The 17,864-nt window shown below is 45.4% G+C and overlaps 1 protein-coding gene across 1 annotated transcript in view; it reads left to right on the top strand.

The window, feature by feature from the left end:
* Window positions 1-17,510, top strand: part of SPMIP4 (sperm microtubule inner protein 4) — a 55,524-nt gene extending 38,014 nt beyond the window's left edge. Inside the window, exons 7-9 of the mRNA XM_056519835.1 lie at window positions 11,683-11,857; window positions 14,295-14,386; window positions 16,576-17,510. Of these exons, the coding sequence (XP_056375810.1) occupies window positions 11,683-11,857; window positions 14,295-14,386; window positions 16,576-17,313 (1,005 nt within the window). The 3' untranslated portion in view covers window positions 17,314-17,510. The remainder of the gene's footprint in view (window positions 1-11,682; window positions 11,858-14,294; window positions 14,387-16,575) is intronic.
* The last annotated feature ends 354 nt before the right edge of the window (window positions 17,511-17,864 follow it).

Below are 17,864 nucleotides of genomic sequence, written 5' to 3'. Positions count from 1 at the left end.
AAGGACAGGCATTTGCTCTGTTTTTCTGTTCCTGGATAGCTACTTTAAGAGCAAGACACTGGTCTGGTGCTTAGTACAATGTCATTTAACAGAAAAATGGTGTTCAATGGAGCATAGTACAACTTTGTTTCTGGTATCTGATGCAAAAAAAAAAAAAAAAAACTATCTTGGTATAAAACTGTAAGAATATGGAGGTGCAGTATGACTATTTGAATGCTTAAAGGGGTACTCCGGCCCTAAGACATCTTATCTCCTATCCAAAGGATAGGGGATAAGATGTCTGATCACAGGGGTCCCACCGCTGGGAACCCCCACAATTTCTCATGCAGCACCCACCTGTGTGAGCTGCATGCAGAGCTGGAGGTTCAGAGTCTGAAGCCTCACGACCACGGGGCCGGAGTATCATGACATCACGACTCCCCCATGTGACGTCACGTCCCACCCCCTCAATGCAAGCCTACGGGAGGGGGCGTAATTTGTGGTCAATGCATGTTATTTTTTTGTTATGCAGTTTGTTTCTCTTACCTTCAAAACAGATAAACATTTGTGAATCCAGCCTAAAGTAAAGGCTGACAGTTTTATTTTTTTTATCCATTGGTTTTGGCTTGAAATACTGCAAAAAGGGGGGGAAAAATGCATACATACAGGAAACTTTAGGCTTCATGCACAGGAAGAGCTGCACAAAGCCTAAAGTTTCATGTATATATGCCATATAAGCTCTTCCTGTGCATGAAGCTTAAAGTTTCCTGTATACTGTATATATGCAATTTTTTTAAAACTTTTTTTTCTTTTTGCAGTATTTGAAGCCAAAACCAATGGATAAAAAAAAAAAACTGTCAGTCTGTACTTTAGGCTGGATTCACACATTTTTTTTTTGTTTTGAAGGTCAGAGAAACAAACTGCATAACAAAAAAATAGCATGCTTTGACCACAAATGACAATGATGTGCTTGGTTTTAACGTAACTTTATTTTTTCATGAGTGATTTACAAGTTTCTGACCACTTATAAAATGTGTTCAATGTGCTGCCCATTGTGTTGGATTGTCAATGCAACCCTCTTCTCCCACTCTTCACACACTGATAGCAACACCGCAGGAGAAATGCTAGCACAGGCTTCCAGTATCCGTAGTTTCAGGTGCTGCAGAATGGGCAAAACAAAAATTGGAACAGGACCCTCAGTTTACGCAAAAGATTTTGTTCAGTGATGAGGTAAACTCTTATGTGAATGGTGAAGTTAACAAACAAAACCACTGCTATTGGTCTGACACTAACCCACATTGGATAGATCCCTCCAAGACTATTGGAACACAAACATTGATGGTATGGTGTGGTATATGGGGTACAAAGATAGTGGGGCCATTCTTCATCAATGGAAACCTCAAGGCCACTGGATATGCGAAATTGCTACATGATGATGTGTTTCCCTCTTTATGCACTGAAGCTGGCACGTTCCCTGAGTTTTTCCAGCAAGATGGTGCACCACCACATTATGGGTGTCAGGTCCGAGCATTCCTAGATGAACAGTTTCCTGGAAAGTGGATTGGTCGTCGTGGGCCAGTTGAATGGCCCCCAGGGTCTCCCGATCTGACCCCCTTAGACTTTTATCTTTGGGGTCATCTGAAGGCAATTGTTTATGCTGTGAAGATACAAGATGTGTAGCACCTGAAACTATGGATACAGGAAGCCTGTGTTAGCATTTCTCCTGCAGTGTTGCTATCAGTGTGTGAAGAGTGGGAGAAGTGGGTTGCATTGACAATCCAACACAATGGGCAGCACATTGAACACATTTTATAAGTGGTCAGAAACTTGTAAATAACTCATGAAAGAATAAAGTTACATTAAAACCAAGCACATCATTGTTTTTCTTGTGAAATTCCCAATATGTTTGATGTGTCACATGACCCTCTTCCTATTAAAAAAACAAAAGTTGGATTCAAAATGGCCAACTTCAAAATGGCCACCATGGTCACCACCCATCTTGAAAAGTTTCCCCCCTCACATATACTAATGTGCTACAAACAGGAAGTTAATATCACCAACCATTCTCATTTTATTAAGGTGTATCCATACAAATGGCCTACCCTGTAGATATTGGTCAAGCTGTGGGTCATAGGTTACATCTGGTGCTCTCTGGGAGTATATGTTGCAACAAATCATATAACTGTATAACATAACATGTGACAGGCTTACTCACACACAGGTCCTTGAGTCCTCCACGGGCCCTGTGTACTATCTAGACATTAGGATCCTGTCTATGCTCTTAAAGCTACACATACCACATTTAATAAATTAACAGAACAAGGGGAGTCCCTGCAGGGGAGCCCCCAGGTCACTGAGGGACTCAACCTGACAGGGCCTACAGGTAGTACAGGAATGTGTACCTGTACTGGGACATCGCAGTATTATTGGTGATCTTCTTCTATGGTCTGGTGGAAGGCAGACCTGAGAAGAAGATGCCGGAAGAGCGGCGGAGGCAGGTCAGGGGACCTCCGTCCTCCATTTTGAATGATCAGTTTCTCGCGGCCGTGCACTGCTGCAGATGCTGTGATCAGTATTAATCACAGCATCTGAGGAGTTAATGGTGGACATCAGTGCAATCGCTGATGTCCGACATTATTGGCGGGTCCCTGGCTGCTGATAGCAGTCGGGATCTCCTGTGCATGACGCAGGCAAAACTCCTGAGCCCGCTTCATGTATAGGACGTAAATGTAAGTCCTGGTGCATTAAGTAACAGGACACCAGGACGTACATTTACGTTCTGTGTCTTTAAGGGGTTAAAATGGATTAAAATCTACATATTTACAAACAACCTAAAGACATTGGCGGTATTTATCAAGGGTGTGTAGGTGAACAATTTTTATACACCTTTAACTTGTGTGGTGGCGATGTGTACGTGCACCAGATTTAATGGTCGCATAGCATATTATAAATATGGTGCTAGTATCCATTTTTTGAAATTACACTTCAGTTTGTATGGCTCCTTCTCTGAGACATTTGTTGTGACTTTAACCTATTTTGCCAAAATGTGCAACCTTTTAGAAAATGCTGTCCACAGCCAGTTTTGTAAGCCAGGTCAGGGCTGATGGAGATCTGCAATAAACTGAGGGCATTGTGACAAATTGTGCGACGAGACGAGATAAATAATTTCACACATGATAAATTCATGACTGCTGCAATTAGATAACCAGACTACAGCATAGCTACACAATTATAGAAAAAGCATCTAAAGTCACAATGAAAAGTCTCTAAACAATCGCTTCAACAAAATAGTGCAACAAAACAACACCACAAAAACAGGGTAAAACCAATGATAAATTCCCCCTTGCCCCATACTGAATACAATTAAACATGTAGCATTTTAACAGTTTGTACACAAAAATAAAGTCACCCAAGTGAGAGTATTAGTAAATATTCCAAAAAGGGGGAGATTTAGTTAGACTGGGGTGTTTCTTGTGCCAGTTTAAACAGAAGTCTGCCAGAGTAAGATGTATCTTAATAAATTTGGGGTGTCTTTGGCTGTTTGTGCAAAATAAAAAAGGTGGAATTTGTTGTGCATAGCTGGTGTGCACCAAAATATGTGCAGACAAATATTTTGCAGACAAAAGTGGGTTCATCACTTAAAACAAAGACCGCTATAAGACTGCTTAAAATGGACAGTGGGTTCTCCGTGGTGTTTTTTTTATCCACAGGCCTATGGTTCTACTGTAACTAGAAGCCATTTGACTTTTCCCCACTCATTTTAGTATTCGGGGCTGTGTCCTGTAGGATTATTGAGGGACATTTATCAATGTTTGCTTATGTATTCTTTTTTTTAGTAATTTTTTCCTTACTTTTTTTTTGCTTATGTGCGACGTATTTATCAACTGGTTTCAGCCTGTTGATAATTTTCTTTCACGTAAGCGATTTTTCCTTTTTTACTTTGGTATTAGCTTTTTCTGCTCCATGTTTGAGCTGGAGTAAATTTAGTCAATTTTTAACGCTGTTGCGACTTTTTTTTGCGCAGCTGCGACTGTCGCAGTTAATAAATACCTGACTACCCGTAGTCCATTTTAAAATTATTACTACATAGTAAATTTTAGGAAAACTTTTCTCGCTTTCCAGTCAAAATGTCGCACGAAAAATCGTGTAGTCGCAGTTGCGACAATTTTGCGACAATTATAGTAAAGAAAACCTGACTAAACCCGTTGATCAATGTCCATAATTGTCTCTAGCTACAAAGTACATGCAGGCGATAATATGGCCTCAGAGAAGTAATAACTTCAAGCGTGTACTCTTCCTTCTTGCTTCCTGTTACTATGGAGATCACACGTCAGCTGTACATTTTATGGTACTGGTGTCATGTTTCTTCATAGCCCAAACTAGTATTGTGGATCCTACAGCAACATTCTTTAGTTTCCTTGATTCCTTGCAAAGCACAGTACAAAGATCAGTGGGGCCGGCAGATGGTACTGTCACGATGCCGGCTGGCAGGTAGTGGATCCTCTGTGCCAGAGAGGGATTGGCGTGGACCGTGCTAGTGGACCGGTTCTAAGCCACTACTGGTTTTCACCAGAGCCCGCCGCAAAGCGGGATGGTCTTGCTGCGGCGGTAGTGACCAGGTCGTATCCACTAGCAACGGCTCACCTCTCTGGCTGCTGAAGATAGGCGCGGTACAAGGGAGTAGGCAAAAGCAAGGTCGGACGTAGCAGAAGGTCGGGGCAGGCAGCAAGGATCGTAGTCAGGGGCAACGGCAGAAGGTCTGGAAACACAGGCAAGGAACACACAAGGAACGCTTTCACTGGCACTAAGGCAACAAGATCCGGCAAGGGAGTGCAAGGGAAGTGAGGTAATATAGGGAAGTGCACAGGTGTAATCACTAATTGGAACCACTGCGCCAATCAGCGGCGCAGTGGCCCTTTAAATCGCAGAGACCCGGCGCGCGCGCGCCCTAGGGAGCGGGGCCGCGCGCGCCGGGACAGAACAGACGGAGAGCGAGTCAGGTAGGGGAGCCGGGGTGCGCATCGCGAGCGGGCGCTACCCGCATCGCGAATCGCATCCCGGCTGGCAGCGGAATCGCAGCGCCCCGGGTCAGAGGACGTGACCGGAGCGCTGCCGCGGGGAGAGTGAAGCGAGCGCTCCGGGGAGGAGCGGGGACCCGGAGCGCTCGGCGTAACAGTACCCCCCCCCCTTGGGTCTCCCCCTCTTCTTAGAGCCTGAGAACCTGAGGAGCAGACTTTTGTCTAGGATGTTGTCCTCAGGTTCCCAGGATCTCTCTTCAGGACCACAACCCTCCCAGTCCACTAAAAAAAAATTTTTTCCTCTGACCTTTTTGGCAGCTAAAATTTCTTTGACCGAGAAGATGTCCGAGGAGCCGGAAACAGGAGTGGGAGGAACAGACTTGGGAGAAAAACGGTTGAGGATGAGTGGTTTGAGAAGAGAGACGTGAAAGGCATTAGGGATACGAAGAGAGGGAGGAAGAAGAAGTTTATAAGAGACAGGATTAATTTGACACAAAATTTTGAAAGGACCAAGATAGCGTGGTCCCAACTTGTAGCTAGGGACACGGAAGCGGACATATTTAGCGGAGAGCCATACCTTGTCTCCAGGGGAAAAAACGGGGGGAGCTCTTCTTTTCTTATCCGCGAACTTCTTCATGCGTGATGAAGCCTGTAAGAGAGAATTTTGGGTCTCTCTCCATATGATGGAAAGGTCACGAGAAATTTCATCCACAGCGGGCAGACCAGAGGGCAAGGGAGTAGGGAGGGGGGGAAGAGGGTGACGGCCGTACACCACGAAAAATGGGGATTTGGAGGAAGACTCAGAGACCCTGAAGTTATACGAGAATTCGGCCCATGGGAGGAGATCTGCCCAGTCATCCTGGCGGGAGGAAACAAAATGTCGCAAATAATCACCCAAGATCTGGTTAATCCTTTCTACTTGTCCATTGGACTGGGGATGATATGCAGAAGAAAAATTTAATTTAATCTTGAGTTGTTTACAGAGAGCCCTCCAGAATTTAGACACGAATTGGACGCCTCTATCCGAGACAATCTGCGTAGGCAATCCGTGAAGACGAAAAATGTGTACAAAAAATTGTTTAGCCAACTGAGGCGCAGAAGGAAGACCAGGAAGAGGGATGAAATGTGCCATTTTGGAGAATCGATCAACGACCACCCAAATAACAGTGTTGCCACGGGAAGGGGGTAAATCAGTAATAAAATCCATACCAATCAGAGACCAAGGCTGTTCGGGGACAGGCAGAGGATGAAGAAAACCAGCGGGCTTCTGGCGAGGAGTCTTATCCCGGGCACAGATAGTGCAGGCTCGCACAAAGTCCACAACATCCGTCTCCAGAGTCGGCCACCAATAGAAGCGGGAGATGAGTTGCACAGATTTCTTGATACCCGCATGACCTGCGAGATGGGAGGAGTGACCCCATTTGAGGATTCCGAGGCGTTGGCGAGGAGAAACAAAGGTCTTTCCTGGAGGAGTCTGCCTGATGGAGGCAGGAGAAGTGGAGATCAGGCAGTCAGGTGGAATGATGTGTTGCGGAGAGAGTTCAACTTCTGAGGCATCCGAGGAACGAGAGAGAGCATCGGCCCTAATGTTCTTATCGGCAGGACGAAAGTGAATCTCAAAATTAAATCGGGCAAAGAACAGAGACCACCGGGCCTGGCGAGGATTCAGCCGTTGGGCAGACTGGAGGTAGGAGAGGTTCTTGTGGTCGGTGTAGATAATAACAGGAGAACTTGATCCCTCCAGCAGATGCCTCCATTCCTCAAGTGCTAATTTAATGGCTAGAAGCTCTCGATCCCCGATGGAGTAGTTCCTCTCCGCTGGAGAGAAGGTCCTAGAGAAAAAACCACAAGTGACAGCATGCCCGGAAGAATTTTTTTGTAGAAGAACAGCTCCAGCTCCCACTGAGGAGGCATCAACCTCCAATAGGAAGGGTTTGGAAGGGTCAGGTCTGGAGAGGACGGGAGCCGAAGAAAAGGCAGACTTGAGTCGTTTAAAGGCGTCTTCTGCTTGAGGAGGCCAGGACTTGGGATCAGCATTTTTTTTGGTTAAAGCCACGATAGGAGCCACAATGGTAGAAAAATGTGGAATAAATTGCCTGTAATAATTGGCGAACCCCAAAAAGCGTTGGATAGCACGGAGTCCGGAGGGGCGTGGCCAATCTAAGACGGCAGAGAGTTTGTCTGGATCCATCTGTAGTCCCTGGCCAGAGACCAAATATCCTAGAAAAGGAAGAGATTGGCATTCAAACAGACATTTCTCAATTTTGGCATAGAGTTGGTTGTCACGAAGTCTCTGAAGAACCATACGGACATGCTGGCGGTGTTCTTCTAGATTGGCAGAAAAAATTAGGATATCGTCCAGATATACAACAACACAGGAGTATAACAGATCACGAAAAATTTCATTGACAAAGTCTTGGAAGACGGCAGGGGCGTTGCACAGTCCAAAGGGCATGACCAGATACTCAAAGTGTCCATCTCTGGTGTTAAATGCCGTTTTCCACTCGTCCCCCTCTCTGATGCGAATGAGGTTATAGGCGCCTCTTAAGTCCAATTTAGTGAAGATGTGGGCACCTTGGAGGCGATCAAAGAGTTCAGAGATGAGGGGTAAGGGGTAGCGGTTCTTAACCGTGATTTTATTAAGACCGCGGTAGTCAATGCAAGGACGTAAGGAGCCATCTTTTTTGGACACAAAGAAAAATCCGGCTCCGGCAGGAGAGGAGGATTTACGGATAAAGCCCTTTTTTAGATTCTCCTGGACGTATTCGGACATGGCAAGAGTCTCTGGGGCAGAGAGAGGATAAATTCTGCCCCGGGGTGGAGTAGTACCCGGGAGGAGGTCGATAGGGCAATCATAAGGCCTGTGAGGAGGTAGAGTCTCAGCTTGTTTTTTGCAGAAAACATCCGCGAAGTCCATATAGGCCTTAGGGAGACCGGTTACTGGAGGAACCACAGAGTTACGGCAAGGGTTACTGGGAACCGGTTTTAGACAGTTCTTGGAACAAGAGGACCCCCAACTCTTGATCTCCCCAGTGGACCAATCCAGGGTAGGGGAATGAAGTTGAAGCCAGGGAAGTCCAAGGAGAATTTCCGAGGTGCAATTGGGGAGGACCAAAAGTTCAATCCTCTCATGATGAGATCCGATGCTCATAAGAAGGGGCTCCGTGCGGAAACGTATGGTACAGTCCAATCTTTCATTATTTACACAATTGATGTAGAGGGGTCTGGCGAGACTGGTCACCGGGATGTTGAACCTGTTGACGAGAGAGGCCAAAATAAAATTTCCTGCAGATCCAGAGTCCAAGAAGGCCACTGTAGAGAAGGAGAAGGCAGAGGCAGACATCCGCACAGGCACAGTAAGACGTGGAGAAGCAGAGTAGACATCAAGGACTGTCTCACTTTTGTGCGGAGTCAGCGTACGTCTTTCCAGGCGGGGAGGACGGATAGGACAATCTCTCAGGAAGTGTTCGGTACTAGCACAGTACAGGCAGAGGTTCTCCATACGGCGTCGTGTCCTCTCTTGAGGTGTCAGGCGAGACCGGTCGACCTGCATAGCCTCCACGGCGGGAGGCACAGGAACAGATTGCAGGGGACCAGAGGAGAGAGGAGCCGAGGAGGAGAAACGCCTCGTGCGAACAGAGTCCATATCTTGGCGGAGTTCCTGACGCCTTTCGGAAAAACGCATGTCAATGCGAGTGGCTAGGTGAATAAGTTCATGTAGATTAGCAGGAATTTCTCGTGCGGCCAGAACATCTTTAATGTTGCTGGATAGGCCTTTTTTGAAGGTCGCGCAGAGGGCCTCATTATTCCAGGACAATTCTGAAGCAAGAGTACGGAATTGTACGGCATACTCGCCAACGGAAGAATTACCCTGGACCAGGTTCAACAGGGCAGTCTCAGCAGAAGAGGCTCGGGCAGGTTCCTCAAAGACACTTCGGATTTCCGAGAAGAAGGAGTGTACAGAGGCAGTGACGGGGTCATTGCGGTCCCAGAGCGGTGTGGCCCATGACAGGGCTTTTCCGGACAGAAGGCTGACTACGAAAGCCACCTTAGACCTTTCAGTGGGAAACAGGTCCGACATCATCTCCAGATGCAGGGAACATTGGGAAAGAAAGCCACGGCAAAACTTAGAGTCCCCATCAAATTTATCCGGCAAGGATAAGCGTATCCCAGGAGCGGCCACTCGCTGCGGAGGAGGTGCAGGAGCTGGCGGAGGAGATGACTGCTGAAGCTGTGGTAGTAACTGTTGTAGCATAACGGTCAGTTGAGACAGCTGTTGGCCTTGTTGCGCTATCTGTTGTGACTGCTGGGCGACCACCGTGGTGAGGTCAGCGACAACTGGCAGAGGAACTTCAGCGGGATCCATGGCCGGATCTACTGTCACGATGCCGGCTGGCAGGTAGTGGATCCTCTGTGCCAGAGAGGGATTGGCGTGGACCGTGCTAGTGGACCGGTTCAAAGCCACTACTGGTTTTCACCAGAGCCCGCCGCAAAGCGGGATGGTCTTGCTGCGGCGGTAGTGACCAGGTCGTATCCACTAGCAACGGCTCACCTCTCTGGCTGCTGAAGATAGGCGCGGTACAAGGGAGTAGGCAAAAGCAAGGTCGGACGTAGCAGAAGGTCGGGGCAGGCAGCAAGGATCGTAGTCAGGGGCAACGGCAGAAGGTCTGGAAACACAGGCAAGGAACACACAAGGAACGCTTTCACTGGCACTAAGGCAACAAGATCCGGCAAGGGAGTGCAAGGGAAGTGAGGTAATATAGGGAAGTGCACAGGTGTAATCACTAATTGGAACCACTGCGCCAATCAGCGGCGCAGTGGCCCTTTAAATCGCAGAGACCCGGCGCGCGCGCGCCCTAGGGAGCGGGGCCGCGCGCGCCGGGACAGAACAGACGGAGAGCGAGTCAGGTAGGGGAGCCGGGGTGCGCATCGCGAGCGGGCGCTACCCGCATCGCGAATCGCATCCCGGCTGGCAGCGGAATCGCAGCGCCCCGGGTCAGAGGACGTGACCGGAGCGCTGCCGCGGGGAGAGTGAAGCGAGCGCTCCGGGGAGGAGCGGGGACCCGGAGCGCTCGGCGTAACAGGTACAATCCATATCTGCTTTGGAGGTTTTCATAAGGGTGGAAAGACGCTTCAGGTCCTGGGTGATAATGCAGAAAATAACAAAAGGGAGGAATGCCTAAATATGGGCATACAAATTGGCAAAACCCATGAATCTCAGCTGGATTGGCCAGGCATCTAATATGTAGAGTGGCCTTTTTAACTTCCCTCCACCAATGTTGGGGGAGAGAGGTTGAGCAGTTTGGATTTCAACATACCCAATACTTTTGTTCTAGGGGAGAAAATCAAACGCCAGTATTGTCTGGTAGTGGCTTTCACTATTCTGCCTATTCTGAATAAAGTTGCGCCAAGCGCCGGGAGGAAGTGGCACCCTGCTCTGTATTGACAAGGGGCAATAACTCTGAAACAGCTGTCTACAGATGGGTAAATTCCCCTTTTTTTTAAAGGAGATATATCATGCTGAAAATCTTATCCCCTATCCGCGGGATATGGAATACGTTTTAAAAGGGTTCAACCACTGGGACCCCTCCAATCTCCTGCACAGGGCCCTGGCTCTTCCCGGGAGCAGCACATCACGACCCCCTCACGAAGTGGCGCCTGACACATCCCCTTCATATATGTCTATGGAAAATCCAAGATAGCCGAATGGCTCTCCCATAGAGATATATGGAGGGGGCATGTTGACCACCGCTTCGTGTGGGGTCGTTATGTGCTACTGAGGAGAGCTAGGGCCCCATACAGGAGACAGCGGCTGGACCCCCTACCATCTGAACCTGATCCCCCATCCGTTTGCATACGGGATATGTTTTTCAGCATGATATATCTGCTTTAATGGAGCCTTGCACAGTTTGTAAGAATCCATACACACTACTTCCCTATTTACAAGTCCAAACAAATGCACAGTTAATTTAAGTGTTTTATTCAGACAAAAAAGTGACCTGCCGTATCTAAAGCTCCCAATTTCTTCAAATGTCTCCTTCTATATTATACTCCAAACAAAGAATCACTTGTAGCACTACTTGGAGTATACTATGAGAGGGCTCTACACCTGCTGGCCCCCTCACATAATTTTTATGCAGTGCTGCTCTCTTTCTCCTTTGTGTACTTCTATATTATAGCTACATTTTGCAAAAAGCTATAAAAGGGATGCATTGAGGTTCAGGAATCCTCCACTGTAAACCTAATGTATCTGATTTCATACAAATCCAACTTAATTGTAAAATTCAGATGATGCATGTCCCACTGGATGAATGAATTCTGTTGTGTATGCCAATGCTTTTAGGCGAGACAAGCTTTGTGCATATGGAGTCCAAGGGAGCCTGCACAGTAGTATCGAGAGGCAAAGTAATTCTGTACTCAGTATATGACATATGTGCATTGCCTTACAGGCTCTGTGCCCATGTGCATTAGCCCTAAAGGTGCCCATGCACCTTATACTAAAGATGTATAGTGGCCTCCCGACTGATGTTGTTTGTGAAGAGAAGAGTCAAGTGTGTTGGATTTTCACAACTGAATGTTCATGTGTATGGGAAGGTCAGGAGAGATAACTGTTGAGCGAACTGTTGGGCCGACAGTTATTGAGCCCAGTAATCCCTTTCCTAATCCCTTTCCTAATCTGTTTTAGCATCCTAAATTTCACCATGGAAATGCCCAAATCTACTATCCAATTCCTCCAAAGACTGTAGCTCCCAATGCACTGCATAAGGAGTATGAGGAAACACTCTCTGAAAGGACTCTGAATTTACAAAGAAATCTGATCAAATCCCAGTGGTTAACATCATATAACCGTAGCTTTACAGGTAAGTCAGACATTCATACAATAAAGACTTGCTTTCTGTAGTGGTCAAATTAAAGGGGTTATCTGCTCGGGGCAATCACCTTTTTGTTATAAACTATCACAGGGAGTCCTGCTAGGTGATAAACCATAATCTGAGAAAAGGAGCCGTTGTTAAAGCGCAACTGTCATCAAATCTGGGCCATATAACCTATACACAGCCTTTGTACAGTGTGCAGATTGTGTATTAGGCAGTGTTATTACCTTCTGTCTGCCATTTTTATTACCCCGAAAAACTGTTTTGATGGAAGCCGCACGCAGTCGAATAGGTGTGGCGCGAGGTTCGCAATGCCCCACCGCCGCCACGCCTATCAGGAGCATGCGCCCCTTCGCTTATCCCCCGTGTGCGCCGTGACATGTGTCGTCCTGCTTTGCTGTTCAAACAAACTTTATTCACATGTGCACCTTTATTATTATTGAATATCTAATATTGCCCGCTATCCTCTTCTTTCTTCTTGCTATGCCAGTGACCGGAGACACGCGCTCAGTTGCATCTATTCCCAATGCCTAGAGGCAGAGAGGAAGTGCGCTCCCTGCCTCTAGCACTGGGCATGGGCACTGAGGAGGTAGGTGGCGGGAGCGAGCACTTGCCATGACGACACACGCCATGGCTCGCACAGGGGACAAGCGAAGGGACGCATGCGCTGGGACCTGTGTGTCAGTCAATCACACAGCAGTCCCAGCGCTGACGTGCAGGGGATAGGCGGCAGGGCATTGCCAACCTTGCGCCATGCCTATCCGACTGTGTGCGGCTTCCATCAAAATTGATTTGGGGTAATAAAGGATGGCAGACAGAAGGTAAAAACACTGCCTCATACACAATCTGCACACAGTACAAAGGCTGTGTGTAGGTTATATGGCCCAGATTTGATGACAGTTGCACTTAAAATTTTTCAATACATCTTTCAGTAACTAGACCTTTTTCGTACCTGGTAGACCATATAAAGTGCTGCTTTTCTAAATGTAAAGTCAATTATTATAACAAAGGCATCTTAGTGATTGTATATACACTGACCGGCCACTGTATCAGGTATACCTGCTCATTTGCTTGTTAGCTCAAATAGCTAATCAGCCAATCACATGACAGCAACTCAATGCATTCAAGCATGTAGACCTGGTCAAGACAACTTGCTGAAGTTGAAACCAGGCATCAGAATAGAAAACAAAGGAATTTAAGTGATTTTGATCGTGGCATGGTTGTTGGTCCAGACGGGCTGGTCTGTATATTTCAGAAACTCCTGATCTACTGGGATTTTCATGCACATCCATTTCTAGGGCTTACAGAGAATGGTCTATAAAAGAGAAAATATCCAGTGAGCATCAGAGAAGAATGGGTAGACTGGTTCAAGATGACAGAAAGGCAACAGTAACTCAGATAACCACTTGTTACAGCCAAGGTAAACAGAATAGCATCTCTGACTGCAGAACACGTTGACCCTTGACGCAGATGGGCTACAGCAGCAAAAGACCATAACAGGTGCCACTCCTGTCAGCAAAGAACAGGAAATTAAGGCTTTAATTTACACAGACTCACCATTGGAACATTGAAAGACTGGAAGAACATGCCATGGTCTGATCAGACATGATTCCAGCTGCAACATTCTGATGACAGGGTCAGAATTTGGCCGAACTACATGAAAGCATGGCTCTGTCCTCCCTTGTATCTACGGTTCAGGCTGGTGGTGGGGGTGTAATGGTGTGGGGGACATTTCATGCCACTCAAAGGACCCCTTACTACCAACTGAGCATGGTGACAGCCTACTTGAATATTGTTGCTGACCATGGCCATCCCTTGACCACAGTGGACTCATCTTCTGATCTACTTCCAGCAGGATAATGCACCATGTCACCTAGCTCATATTATTTTAAATTGGTGTCTTGAATTTAATTGGTGTCCAGTAGATCACCTTTGGTATGTGGTGGAACAGGAGATTCGTATCATAGATTTGTAGTGACCAATCTGCAGCAACTGCGTGATGTTATCATGTCCATATGGACCAATATTGAATATTTCCAGCACCTTGTGGAAAGTATGGCATGAAGAATGAAGGCAGTTTTGATGGCACAGGGGGTCCAACCCAGTACTAGCTGGTTGTACCTAATAAAGTGGCTAGTGAGTGTATATTGAACATATGTTAGTAACAAAAGTGTGTTTGACAATAGTTATTCAATCTGGTGACTGAGGCAGGTTCAGCAGCAGTCTTCTACAGTAGGATCAGCAATTTCTTTAAGAGTGACAGTATATATGTGATGGGTTTGTTCTCCTGGAACAATTCCTTTAATGGAAAGTGTGATTTAGTAGTTTTAAAGAGAAGCGGTTCTACAAAACTTTTATGTTATTTACATAATTGTTATTTGCCAATTACTGTGTAATCTATGTAAAGGATCTGATTAATCATTAGGTAATGGTGAAATGAACCCGCTGCAACTTGACGATTTTCATGATAGGGTCATTGGCAACATAACTGGCCGAACAGATGAAAACACAGAAATGGTAAGCTATACTTACACAACATACTCTGCATTTACAAAGCAAATGGTTTCTGTAATAAAACTGGGTTTGACCTTCACTGGAGCACAGTTCTAGAAAGTGATACTATAGCCACCTTGAGGCAATAAAATGCAAGACGCAACCATAAAAGTCTGTCCTCTAACACAAATGTGGTAAACAGAGATTCTTACATGGAAAGACCTGAAATCCTATAGTGTAAGGTATTCATGGCATAAAGGTGTGAAGATGCTAGGGATTAGGAAAAACATAGGGGGCCATGCTATATACCAAGAGTTAGATGAGGAACCTTGCTGGGGACGAGGGATGAGATGGAGAGCCATGTTGGGGACCAAGGCTGCAATGGGGAGGCATGCTGGGAATCAGAACTGAGATAAGGAGCGAAGCTAATGACCAGCACTTAAACGGGAGCCATTCTAGGGACAGGTATTAAGACAGAGAGCCATGCTAGGGACCAGGGAGCCACATTATCTAATAAAAATGAGATGGGAAACCATTTTGGGGAATTCAGGCTGGGTATCAGGAAATGGTTTGGGGAGTGATGCTGAGGGCAAGAACTGTAATGAGGCATCATGCTGAAGGCAAAATAATTCAACATAATTTTTTGGGATCTTTCATCATTATTTGTGTTTATTTGTGTTCTGTGTTTGCCTGCTGACTCCATTAGACACTTAAACCTGTATTATGAACACTTTCTTCTTTGAGAGGACCACCCCATGTGCAAATTTGGGTGGTCGGTTCAAAGAGTTTTTACTGTATATCATATACTATACTGTTCATTGTATTTTACTTGGGCTCTTTTAAAATGAAAAATGAAAGATCTCACCTTAAAATCTTGAGCAAGAACATTTTACTTCAGCAGACTAATAAGCACTGCAACCACAGCACAGTCTTAGTCAGACATTTCAAAAGTACTAGAAGAGATAGATTGTCTCACAGCAATTGGCTGCTAGGAAGCGAGAAACCAAAAGTGACTGCATAGTTGGGCAATAGTTGTCATGTAAACTGACCACAGTTACAGAAAATAAGGGTTCAGAAATTTCATTTTGGAATAAATGTATCCATTAAAAAGCCCAAAAGTTTAGCTATAGTATTTCTAATTGTATTTATTTAGAGTAAGTTTTAGAGTAAGTATGTTTTACTGCGTATTTTGCTTCCGTTTTTGCCAACTATTAAAGTTAATGGTTTGCAAATGCGGAAAATCTGCAGGAAAATATGCACGTATGAATGTACCCTAAAAAGAGTATTATCTAAATTACGAGACCGCTATTAAGTAACTTAGAAGGTTTCCCTAAAGACCTGCTTATTATTTGGTACTAGTACAGCACAAAATATAAGGAGGTAATATTAAAGGGGTTATCAGTCGAAACAGTTAATTTGTTATTGTCCCCAGGCTGCCTACAAAAATAATAAACACTTTAACTCACGCTCGCAGCTCCCTTGTAGCTCCAGTATCAGGGTGGCACTGCTTTCCCCTGAGCTGCAGAGCAAAGCGTCTAAAGCCGGGGGAAACTGACAGTGCCACTAGCCAATCACTTGCCGGGGCGAGACACCGCTACGTCACGTCTACAGCTCCGGCTGGCTCTGGTGAATCAGACTGTCAGCAGAGACTGGTCGGAGATGGGACTTCCTGATCCTGCAGAAACAATGAAGCGAAGGAAGGTGAGTTAAAGTGTTTATTATTTTTGTAGGCAGTCTAGGGACGATAAGAAATTAACTGTTTCCACGGAATAACCCCTTTAAAGGATTCCTGGACCAAATTAAATAAAATGGTAAATGGGGATGAAGATCTCCCACCGGAAGGAAGTTACATGGAAGGAATTGGAACATGAAATCTCAAAATAAATGTTTTGTTTGTCAAATTTGTGTCTGCAAGGAAGGATCAAATGTGGTTATGTCTTTCTCTGTTTACAATGTTTAGAATTAGTTTTCAGAATTCTGAGGTGAAATATTCACTTTTATCTTGAGGGTGGGGAAGACTTCTAACTCATGAGACTGCTCTTTTGGACCTCAGGATGAAACCGATTCCTAGAAAAGTAAGGTGGGCTGTGAGTTGACTTTTGGAAGAAGCAAATATCTTAATTCTTGCCCGATGATTAAGATCTTTCCAAGCCAAATACAATAATAAGAAATAAACACAAACCTTTGTAATATCTTGTTTGTCTGTTTTTCAGAAACCCACATTTTTGTCCACTGTTCTCCATGCTCGGCCACTAGAAGGTCGCATATCACGTTTACGAGATGAAAGACGCTGCCTTATGAAGGAGGATACATATACTGACCTAGAAAATGAAATTGCAGACTGTGCAGAGCATTCAGATGAAAATTGTGAGACAGAATCACAGTCACCATGTATAGATGATGTTTATTTTAATAATCAGGATACCTGCAACACCACCAAAAAGGAAAATTCACAGCCACTGCATACAAAGAGGCAGCATATGGAACAAGATATGCGCAAAATCACTGACACTGAACAGTCAGAGGCTTTATACAGAAGGCAGCTGACACCGATGCACAGTGTTCTAGAGTCTAAGCCAGTGTACAATGACAAATGGCAAAGTAGACAAGATGAATATATGAAATCTGAAACTCCATATAGTCTTACTAAACATGTGCAACAAAACCATTGTACTAGTAAGACAAGTGGTTCCTGTAAAAAACAAAATGATCAAAGTTTAAGCCATTCTAACAACCTAAACACTCGACAAACTCAGGGTACAACAAATTACCATGGAAGAACATTCTCTCGCCCATCTCTCCAAGAACTTCAGGATTCATTCTCTAAGTCTCATGCACATGTGACATTCCACAAGCACTTTCCGGAAAAAGCAAAAGATCTGAGAGAAAATTGTAATTCTGGAAAAAGGCACACGTTTTATGGTCTCAACTCTTTCTATTTCCATAATTAAAGCTCGAAAGTAGATAAAGGCATTTTCCTTAGAAAAGGCCATCAATGTTTGATCAGTGGATTGTCAACCCCCAGGACCTTACTTACAAGCAGAATGAAGGGGCTGCAACATGAAAGCAGGTGCTGCATCCCCAATTTATACACACACATATACATTATATACTGTACATACTCAAAGAAGCAAAATAAACACTTTTATGAACCCATTTTATTGCTTTTCTTGTACTGATCCTAATTTTATAGCCTGTATTACAGTTCAAAGTTGCATTTCACGAACTAATCTGTCCCTAACCCCCCCCCCCCAATCTGTCCCTGACTCTTTCTGACACTAATTCTGCTTTTTTTATTTTATTTATCTTTTAAACCACCTTTTTTTTACCTTACTTTGTCCCTGTATGGCTGCTCCTTCTTGAGTCCATGTGTGAGGGAGGAAGGTGGTGTGGCCCGGCAGGAGTGATGTCATCTAAAGCCTGCCTGGGCTCACTTCCGCCCTTCTTCCTCTCTGCTGCAATCCCTCTTGGGAGCGCACAAAGAGACTCAGCACACAGCACG

The sequence above is a fragment of the Hyla sarda genome, chromosome 5 (genome assembly GCF_029499605.1).
Source record: "Hyla sarda isolate aHylSar1 chromosome 5, aHylSar1.hap1, whole genome shotgun sequence".
NCBI lineage: Eukaryota > Metazoa > Chordata > Amphibia > Anura > Hylidae > Hyla > Hyla sarda.
The sequence above is the reverse complement of the archived record's forward strand: the minus strand, read 5'-3'. Positions and strand labels throughout refer to the sequence as shown.